Source organism: Priapulus caudatus, unplaced genomic scaffold (assembly GCF_000485595.1).
Source record: "Priapulus caudatus unplaced genomic scaffold, Priapulus_caudatus-5.0.1 Scaffold145, whole genome shotgun sequence".
NCBI lineage: Eukaryota > Metazoa > Priapulida > Priapulimorpha > Priapulimorphida > Priapulidae > Priapulus > Priapulus caudatus.
In genome coordinates this window covers 55,024-66,364 of record NW_014577206.1, presented here as the reverse complement: position 1 = coordinate 66,364, position 11,341 = coordinate 55,024, and the positions used below count along the sequence as shown (strand labels likewise).

Genomic DNA, 11,341 nt, shown 5'->3' with positions numbered 1-11,341 from the left:
TGTCTCAGACCCACCCCTACCACACTATGGACGTCGATCAAGAGCTGCGCCCGTCGCTCATCATTACACAGCTGAGTCACAAACACGGAACTATTGTATCGTGCCCCCCTTAGGAAATTGCTCAGCCTACAGCCCTGCCAACACTAAACATACATATAGGCTTACGTTATCACTTGCTAACGCACGTCAGTTAAAACTGCGACGTGGAACGAGTTAAAACCGGGTGGTAACGACCGCTTCTAACCCTAACCCTAACCCTATTAAAAAAAAAAAAATGTAAAAATTATTTGTTGTTATTAAAGCGTTGTATTGCGAGAATTTTCCAGTGTTTTTCCCAATTTCATGATACCTACCGTTATTGCTTGAGTAACAGCAATTGTCTAGAGTAACAATAAAATGTCTTAGATTTAGAACCTTCGTATTCACCGAAAACTGCCAGTTTCGAACTAATCGTTTTTGTAAACATTTGTTTTCTGTCATATCTTAAACTAACAGGAAGTATGGATTAGCTTGTGGCGCCACGGCTTATCTGCCATACCCACAGTACAGGCACGCACTTGTTTTCAATTCATCACCGACACAAATACAAGATTACCAATTCTGCCATTAGGCATTGTCGCGGCACGATAAAATGCATTGCTGTTACGATGTGTTCATATCCAATTTTCTAAGTGCTATAGGAGTGTTTCACGTGACGTCATAGATCAGGTCACGTGTATTTGTTATGTGTCATGGTTGGCAGAAGCGAAGCGTGCTGCTTGACATTTACAGATAAATGACCACATATTCTGATAGAAAGCGCTGTTTATGTAGTGCACGTACACGTGCGTGCGTGCGTGTGAACTTACATGTGCGTGCGTGCGTGTGCACGTACACGTTCATACGTTCGTGTGGATATACACGTGCGTGCGTGCGTACGTACACGTGCGTGCGTGGGTGTGTACGTACACGTGCGGGCATGCGTGTGTGTGTGTGTGTGTACGTGCGTGCGTGTGCAGGTACACGTGTGTGCATAAGTGCGTTGGTGCGTACGTGCATGTGTGTACAGACCTGTACACATGCGTGTGTGCATGCATGTGCACGTAGACGTGCGTGCGTGCGTGTGCACGACGTACACCTGCGCGCATGCATGCGTGCGTGCGTATGTAAACGTGCGTGCATGCGTGTGTGTGTGCGTGCGAGTGTGCGCGTGCACGTATACGTGCGTACGTGCGTGCGTACACGTGCGTGCATGTGTGCGTGTGCACGTACACGTGCACGCGTGCGTGCGTGCGTGCGTGCGTGTGTACGTACACGTGCGTTCGTGTGTGCGTGCGTGTGCACTTACACGTCACATGCGTGCGTGCGTGCATGTGCACGTACACGTGCGTGCGTGCGTGCGTGCGTACCTACACGTGCGTGCATGCGTGCGTGTGCGTGCATGCGTGCCTGCGTGCGTGTGCACGTGCGTGCATGAGTGTGTACGTGCGTGTGCACGTGCGTGCGTGCGTGTGTACGTGCACGTGCGTGCGTGTGAACTTACACGTGCGTGCATGCGTGCGTGCGTCCGTATGTGCACGTACACGTGCGTGCGTGTGCAGGTACACGTTCGTGTGTGCGTGCGTGCGTGTATGCGTGTGCAGGTACACGTGTGTGCGCAGGTACACGTGCATGCATATGCACGGAGACGTGCGTGCGTGCGTGTGCACGTACACGTGCATGCATGAGTGTGTGCGTGCGTGCGTGTGTACGTACACGTGCGTGCGTGCGTTTGTATCGAACAATATCACGCATTTGCTTGCTGCCAACCGTTAAACTGCGCATGTGTGCATATGATGGCAATGTTTATCAACATGAAACACTCCTATAACTGCATAAAATCTTAGTATTTTTAATGTTGGTGTAATCAGTAATATTTTCGATGTCAGGTTTTCTGAGCAAAAATCTTGCAATACACACTTTAAAGGAACAGTAGCCTCTAGGTTCTAGGTTATTTCAGCTAATTTTAGGTTATAATTGCGGCTAATAAAAGTTTTCATGTTCATATCACCATTAAAATATTTTTTTTAAATGTTTCCAAACTACGACTACAGTTTGATTACAACTGACTGGTGGCGCCACTCAAGCGAAACGATCTGAGAAGTGCCAAAACCCACTTTCCAGCAAGGCTACACGACCAGAGGTATTTCTTATTTATTCATTAAAAGACAATAGATGTAGATATTTAGTACGACATTATATGTTTCATTATTAATATGGATTAAATTTGCCTAAAATGGGGGGGCAATGGATCATATCGTTTACATTAAATAGCATTGGAGTATGAAATTAATCTGCATTTGTGATTAGCCCTCGTCACTTTACCTGCAAAATAAAATGCAATACGCACTTTTTCGGGTGCAGCACGTCGCGGCTGTCATGGCGCCGTTCAAATTTCGTAGCGTGATGTGTAACTAATTAAATTAAGTATCTGGTGACTAAATACATTTAGGGTTATAGACGATTGTTATATACAGTAATTACAGTTGTATGCAGTAAAATCTCAGAGGCCGACTGTCCTTAATTGTTGCTATAATAAATCATGCAAAATTTGCATTAATTGGAAAAAAATGTGAAATGGATAAGATAGAAAAATACATGAAAAACAGGTAAATAATAAAACAAAGCCGCCAGAGCGTCGGGCTCAATCTGAGTCTGCTTGCACATTATAACGTAGAAATTTCAGTCTGCGTGGTACCACATTTGTAGGCGCAGATATGCAGACACGAGCAGTTGCCGTACAGCATCATTTGTTAGGACACGGCCACACTATCGCAGATGAGGGTGGGGGGAGGGGTGGGAGTGGTGCAGGCGAAGCGGCGGGGGGGGGTCGGGAAGGGGAAGGGGAAGGGGGATGGGTGCGCGGACGTGGGGGCGGCCGTGCCTGTCCTGGCTCGAAGTCTCGGGGCTCTAATAGCAAAGCAGTTCAACTTCTTTTACACAGTCTCAACAATCCATTGTCTCCATCCTCTTTGAGGCGTCAAAACGGTCATTATCCGACACCTTACTCTTGCTATTCAGCCAGAAGGACATTCATGCTTCTTTCATTAATAAACGCATAATAAATGCCTTAGGTCACGCTAAACATAAAAAGTTTTCAATCGCTCCGTTCGCCATTCCTCAAAACATGTTCTCCAAATCTGCCTGTGCCATTGACCTTGGACCTGACCTCCAATTTCGCACCAGTGATGCTTTTCTCTACCATGATCTGCTAGACACGACTATCACGAGCCTGAGGTCGAGCCGTTCATAGGATTTTGTGCCCGCAAATTCTGGCATTTCCTCCCTATACCTTAGTGTGTGAAGGTAGTGAATTTCCCCTTCTTTTACACCTCTTGACCTTTGACTTTGACCCAGGCTTCGAATCCAACTACGTTTTGAGAATCCCCAATGACCCGAAATATCGTGACGTCGTCGACGGTTAAATTTGTGCCCAACTGTTGACGGACGGTACGGACACGACGGACGACGACCGACGGCGAGACGGCGATATGCGATTATTACAAGCTGCATCTGACTATGTCAGATGATGTAAGAAATCAGATCGTGCACCGTACGTCGAGCCGTTAAATTTGTGCCAAGTGGCACGTACGATCATGCGTTCTCCAACCTGCATCGACTACGTCAGATGAGCTAACAAGAGCCGCAGAGCGTCTGGCGTCAATCTGGGTCTGTTGCTACGTTATGAGCGCTACACATTGCAGTCGATAGTAGAAGAATGCACACATTGTTAGGCGCGATATGCAGATACGCAGTTGCGCTACACATCATTTTAGGACACCGCCTCACTATCTCCCCCCCATTGCGATTTTGTTTATTTTATTAAATGATGCTTCCTTTCCCACTCGTTTTCCCTTTCCATTTCCTCCCTCATCTTTCCTTCCCCCCCGTTCCTCCTTCTCACCCCAAATTCAATTTGTGTCATAATTCCACCTATCTATTCTTTTCATATCTATAAATGATTTCAACATATGAGGCATGCAGTTCTCCCACGATGCCGCAAACGGGCCGCCGCCGCCCGTTTGAAAAACTCCCCCCGTGTGAATCTTCGCCCTTTGATTACTCTCCCCCCGTTTGCAGCTCTGAAAATTCTCACCACAAATAACAGGTTTTGAACAGCCGCCGAATCGATCTCAAGATAGTACAATTCGCAGGATCACCCGGCGCGTGTATTTTACATGACCACCGCATGCACTGCAGACAAATATTAACAGTTCAACCTTCTCACCCAACACTTAACGTGGCCTACACCGTACACACGACTCGGCCTCTCTTATATATACAAGACCAAATACCTCTTGGCGTGTGGTCGATTTTACGCATGAATTAGTGGTACGGTAAAAAACACGCCCCCTAGTCCCCCCCCCTCCCCTTCCCTCCCCTCCCCCTCTGTTGAAATTTCATCCTGGGGAGAACCCTGCATTGATTCCCAGTATAATTATGAGGGGATGGGAGATTCCTTCTCCTCACCTCCCTCCCCACTCGTCCACCTCCCTCCTCTTTCCCTCCCTGCCTCCCACTTCACTCCCTATGCTCTCACGTTCCACCCCTACCTCCATCTCCCTCCCTTTGCCTTCGACTCCTCCCTGCCTCCACCTTCCATCCCCTTGGCACACCATCCCGCCACGACCTAATTGTACCCGTTTTCCCGCCCGCGCATACATCACCGTATCACCGTTTTCTCTGTCCCCGTCTCATTTACTACTCTCTCTCTCTCTTTATCTTGATTTCTCTCTTCTCTCTCTTAATATATAAAAAAATTAAAAATACCCAACATATCGATGATTCCTTTTACTCGCCCCCTCAATAACTACTTTCTTCTATGCCCCCTGAGTGTAACACTTATAGAAATCATATATTAGGTCTCAATATTTCATAGTAAACATCTTATTTCGATACAGGTAAAATGATACCACAGCCATAGCTACATGATATATGTTAAATTTAGATGAAAAGTAAAATATTTATATATTACTATGGTATCTAGTTATTATCTGATTTCGCTTTAACAAAGTTACACTAACGAAATAAATCTCTAATTTAAACTAGGCCTTCATAGTGCGCGAGATGGCAGCCTGGCAAAGTGTAATCAATAATCAAAGATGCGCATCTGCCCTCATTCCTGAAATCCTACTGTACGTAACAGCGTAAAATCCAAGATAAGCTAGATTCAGCAGCATAATTTACGCTCAGCTGTGAGTACACGTGCATTGCCAGGTTGCAGGCAACAATTTATATTAGAAGCGTCCCGTAGTTTTGATCATGCGAGCATTCACTGATTCATCATTCCAGCCTTCAGCCCAGGGCAGGGTGCTTATAGACAGACTGCTTATAGAAAATGAATTCATTTAAGCGACCGTAAAACCTGATTCAACAACATTTGCCTTGCAATTAAAACTGGCCAACGTGTAGCTCACAATTACACAGTATGGGCTCATAATAATAGCCAAAAGCCAGTTCAGTCCTTTGTTTTAACAGTCAACAAATCAATGTTTAACCCCCTCTTGAGGTCCAAAATGGTTATACACACTTACTCTTCGCATGTCAGTGAAAGCATATTTCATGGTCCTTTCAATAAAGCCATAAAAATGCTAGTCCCGCTCACAACAAAAAGTTTTTCATCGCTCCGCTCAGACCATGTCATCAGAAATGTCTTTAAAAATCTGCCTTGCCCATTGACTTTGAACTGGACCTCAAATGTTCGGAGCAGTGATGCTTTTCCTACCATGATGCCTATACCACCGACTATCACGAGCCTAGTCGAGCCGTTTAATTTGTGCCCGCAATGCTGCATTTTCCTATACCTAGTTAAAGGAGTGAAAATGTTCCCCCTTCGTTTTACACCTCATATGACTTACTATTGACCCCAGCTTCACATCACAATCTTTTCGATTACCCCCCCACGTTCCCCGAATATCGTTGACCGTGACGTCGAGCGGATTAAATTTGTCGCCCAACTAGTTTGACGGACGGACGGACGCCTGCTTCGGCACGGTACGAATGATGCCGACGATCATCTCGATTCTACAAGCTGCAGTGACTATGTCAGTGAGTAAAAACCCAAGTCAAATTATAGAATAAGGTTTAAAATTTACATTGAATACATGCTTTCGAGATTACATCTCTTCACTCAGGTCACGCAAGACATTTGGATTCAGCTGGACCTGATGAAAAGATGTGAATCTCAACAAGGCTTTTAATTACAAATTTAAACACCGCTTATGTCAATAATTCTGACTTTTGGTTTTTATCTACATGGGTGTTTGTGTGTGACTTTACTTTCATATATATGTATATATAATATATATACATAGTGTAGTAGTCTGTCGGCTCGCGTTATATATACATAATATATGACTTTATATAGCACAGACATATTATAGATCACATATATACATATACACATACATATATATATGATATATATATATACACATACATGAATAGATATATATGATTATTATTATACTAATATACAGATACATTGATCATAGATATATAGTATATTATATATAATAGATATATACACATACATGATATAATATATATATACTATTAGTATACAATACATGAGTATAGATATATATATACGAATAGCTATATATACATACACCATCATAGACATATATTAGATACTATATAGTTATTATATATACACATACATGATATATAGATATATAGATATAGATATATACACATACATTCAGGGGTCGAAATTAGCGGTATCCCGATATCCGCGGGATAGTAGATTCTTGTGTTGGATACCAGATTTCAATGCTTGGTATGCTTGGTAAATCGGGATAGTGGTTGTTGAGTCATCAACTTTATACGGCAGCGCATCTGAGCGAGTGCGCGTGATCTGAGGGTGATCTGAGCGGGCACAGGCCACTCTAGCATTATACAGCAGGCATAGCATATTTGCAAGTGCCAGCGTAAAATTAATGTGATGTGTATACATTGTATCAAGCAAACCAGACAATGCGTCTAGACAATATGTCTGCAGTGTACTGTGGCGGCGTATGTAAAATGAATGCGAGCGATGAGTTTCGAAGGCAAACAATTGTTAAAATTACTATCCAAAAAATGGGATACCAAATCTTTGGGGGATACCAGATTTCAATACCTGGTATCCCGAATGGATACCATAATCAAAATCTAATTTCGACCCCTGTACATGATATAGATATATACACATACATGATATAGATATATAGATATATCTATATATATATATGACCACGCGAGGGCGCTGTTACTCACGGTGTTGTAGTGTAGGTGGCGCTGTATCGCGTAGCCGATGAAGAATCCGGCGATGAAGGCGACCAGCAGCAGCAGGCACTTCACACAGAAACCCTTCCTGCCCTCGAAGAGACGCGAACACGTACCTGCGCAGAGAGGACAGTTAGAGAGGAGCGCGTTAGCACGCACCTGCACAGAAAGGAGCACGTTAGCACGCACCTGCACAGAAAGGACAGTTAGAGAGGAGCGCGTTAGCATGCACCTACACAGAGAGGACAGTTAGAGAGGAGCACATTAGCACGCACCTGCACAGAGAGGACAGTTAGAGAGGAGCGCGTTAGCATGCACCTGCACAGACAGGACAGTTAGAGAGGAGCGCGTTAGCATGCACCTGCACAGAGAGGACAGTTAGAGAGGAGCGCGTTAGCACGCACCTGCACAGAGAGGACAGTTAGAGAGGAGAGGAGAGTCAGTGCGTTAGCACGAACCGGGGGCGGTGGTGATGGAGGCGGTCTATCTATCTCTCTACCTCTCTCTTTCTCTGTCGCTCTCTCTCTCTCTCTCTCTTTCTCTCTCCGTCTGTCTTTTGTCTCTCTCTCTGTCTAATGTCTATCTCTCTCTCTCTCTATCTCCTTCTCTCTTGTCTCTCTCTCTCTCTCTCTCTAGCCCCACCTCTCTCTCTGTCTCGCTGTGCAAACAAACTTTGAAATACAGCTGATCGATTTAAATAAATAAATTGGGTCGTTTAGTTATGCCGGCAGCAAGAGGCTGCTGCTAAAACACTTACAGGCAAGCTGTTAAAATCATACCTGGCTCTACAAAGTAAAGTTAGTGAGTGACTGATAGGGAAGAGGAAGAGGAAGAAGAAAACGAAAAAGTAAAAGGAGGAGAAGAAGAAGCAGAAGAAGAAGAAGAAGAGGAAGGGGACCGAAAAATTAGAAGAGGAAAAAGAAGAAAAAGTGGAAGAAGAAGAAGAAGAAAAGGTAGAAGAAGAAGAAGAAAAGGTAGAAGAAGAAGATGAAGAAGAAAAAGAAGAAGTAGATATACTTTTGCGAGGCGGTGGATAGGAAATCTCTAGGTCTCCATTGGCTTCATCAAACTCCTCCCAGCGGCTGTAAGCCTGCAGAGATTCCCCGTTCTCTCCCATTCTTTATGTATGCTGCAAAATAACAACACATCCAATTACACTGCGAGATACACCACCACGTAACGAAAATCAGCAAGTAGTATAAGTAACCGATATATAAATCTAGCTGTAATATCTATCTAAATAAGTTACTGATATAAATCAGTAACGAAAATAAATAAGAAGAAGAAGTCAACATTAATGAGCATTTTTGACGTCGAGAATTGTCACGTTGTCCGCCAAAAGTGCAAACCCTATGCAAAAACACATGTGGGGTCCCAAACTATCCTTGATCCAATTTGAATAATGTTTCAGGGCAGCTGATACTTACTAGCCCACAATAGTTTTTATCGACAACTCACGCATTTCCAGGTAGCAAATTTTATGCACTACAATGCAAAAGTGACACTTCTAGAAGATTTTTAGGTTTATAGATTTATCCGGTTATTTTGTACGTGGAAAATCGATAGACGGCTGCAACGTCTTGTTGTTTTTGTCAGTTAACTGGAACTGCCAATTTGTACGAACACATACTATAAACCGTAGGGCCGTACATATAACTCTCTCCATTCACTTGTCCCTCCATCCTCCCTCCCTTCCTCCGAGGGTTAGGATGAGAAAGCAAAAACTACGACGGCAAATGTCAACACGCGCCGATCGCTCCTCGAAAGGAAATTAAGAGCCAAATTCAATTTCAACTTCAATCAACTCGTTCCCATTGAAATCTTCATCGCGAGCGAAATCTCACGCCTTGCAATGCCGACAGCGCTCGTCAGATATCTAGATGAAGAGCGCAGTTGGGTTCAATTACGGACACGATCCGCAGCGAAGGAATCGTGTATCGGGGAGAAATACACATTTTTCCGGAAATAGCCGAATGGTAGTAGGGCGCAACTTCGGGATCGCTCGGGTCCATAATACACATGTGTACACATGTATACGCATTGTGAACCCTAACCCTAACCCTAAACAGAAAAAAATAAAAAAATAAAATAAAAAAACTAAACAGATGGGATTCGAACCAACGATCTTCCAGACGTAACGCTCGCGCTTTACGAGCTCGGCTATAAAGGATTTTTGAAAATAGTACATGACTGCTAAATAAGCAAATACCCTAGTATGTAAAATGTGTATTTCTCCCTGGGGCAAAAATCGCAGAGAAGCCACTCGGCCATCGGTTGAAGTCCAAATCCCGCTGAATAATGGATAGCAGACGGATCTGGGTCTGTTCAACACCACGCGAGATTATGGTAAACCAATCAATAACGTGACGTCGCACGTTGTTCACACTGTACGCTGATGGACCGACAAGTTTAAAACGACATTACGGCGGCGAATTGGGACGACATTCGCTGCGATACGCTCACGAGCCATCTGTATCCACGGCAATAGTTGTGATGTACGTTTACGATAACAATTAAGCTTAAACGGGCGGGGAAAAAGCATGCAATGTCGCACGTTTGTGAAAATGAATTAAAATGTGATACTAGATGGAGAAGATCTTATGGAGAAAGATGCGATTTTCACACCAAGTTGGTTGCGCATGCAATTAATGGTGAAACTCAATGTGCACATTATCGGAGAGTTAATGGTGCAGGACGTAATACGCATCTAGTTTATTGAAATGTGTTGTGGTTGGACAATGCTCGACGCATTCACATAGACGATAAGATATGCCAGGTTTTACGATCAGCAGCAGTGGCACCTGGTGGCGGCTTTTAGAAATTTCGAACCTGCATTTGTGCAGTAGTCCATGTGTAATTTCACGTCACTAATCTCACTGAAAATGCACCTTTATTTGCACCACTTGTATTAGATGCGATAGCGCACTCATGTAAACAGATTGCAGGGATATGTCGTATAGTATTGAGACATGTAAATATGATAACGATAACGTAGGCTTGAAAAAAACAAAGCCGCGGCACGAGCCGAGATGTTTTAGGCAATACTTACTTTGCAATACTTAACGATTCCGCAAAATGGGTAAAAAATTCTGTCACAAAATATGCCTTAACTTCTCACAGGGGTGGAATTGTTTAATTCTGTAAACAGATTCGTGTTTCTCATGACTGGAGCTATCTAATAAGCTATTGGATAACCTATTGGAATCAGTTATAAAAAATCACCTACTATCCCTATTTCTGCTGCAGACTACAGGGCCGTGTTATAATACACTCGAGGCAAGGTTACAGAAGTCAGAACTAACCTCACGGTTTCCTACTTCCACGGCAATCGAACTTGTGCAACCGATTTTTTTGTTTTAATTTGTGGGACACTATATATCCTACAATGAACAACCACGGTTGCTACAACATACAAACACCATGGTCCATGGTACAACTGGAACTGCAGCCTTGGTGTTGTAAATTTATGTAAGGTATACTCTACCCGAAATCGTACGATGACTTTACATAATTAATACATGCAACGACTTATACGTAACAGTAACAATGCCCGTTTATTCTTTTTCTCAATGAGATTAAGTACAGGGGTTAAATCTATTGCTACGCACTACACAATATCACCGTTATGTGCCACGTACAACACCGGTAAACACCACATTAGTTCATTAACAACGACTCCACGCCGTTCAAAATACGCTGTGGCTATATGCCCGGCAGCCGTCAGATATACGCCGGCTGCCGGGCTGCTAATATAGCCACTGTGTTCAAAATAGGCCTACGCAGGTCAAAGTATGTATGTGCAGATAATTGCCCCCTATAATGTGCAGATAATGTATAATGTGCAGATAATGTACAGATATTGCAAAGATAATATGTGCAGATAGTTGACAACACCCTCAAGAAGACCTCTGTAAATTTTCAATACTGTAGGCCCTACACCCACATTAACCAAACTCACGACATGGGTGTGTAATTGTAAACGCTACTCTGACCATTACTATCGACGTGCATCCTACATCATGCATGCAAGAAATGCATGGTAAACTTACATTAT

The 11,341-nt window shown here is 43.6% G+C and overlaps 1 protein-coding gene across 1 annotated transcript in view; it reads right to left on the bottom strand.

Moving 5' to 3' along the window:
• The window catches only part of LOC106806157, a 30,093-nt gene that overhangs the window by 18,202 nt on the left and 550 nt on the right, over positions 1-11,341 (bottom strand). Inside the window, exons 2-3 of the mRNA XM_014808018.1 lie at positions 8,305-8,416; positions 7,279-7,403 (exon numbers count right to left, since the gene is read on the bottom strand). Of these exons, the coding sequence (XP_014663504.1) occupies positions 7,279-7,403; positions 8,305-8,404 (225 nt within the window). The 5' untranslated portion in view covers positions 8,405-8,416. The remainder of the gene's footprint in view (positions 1-7,278; positions 7,404-8,304; positions 8,417-11,341) is intronic.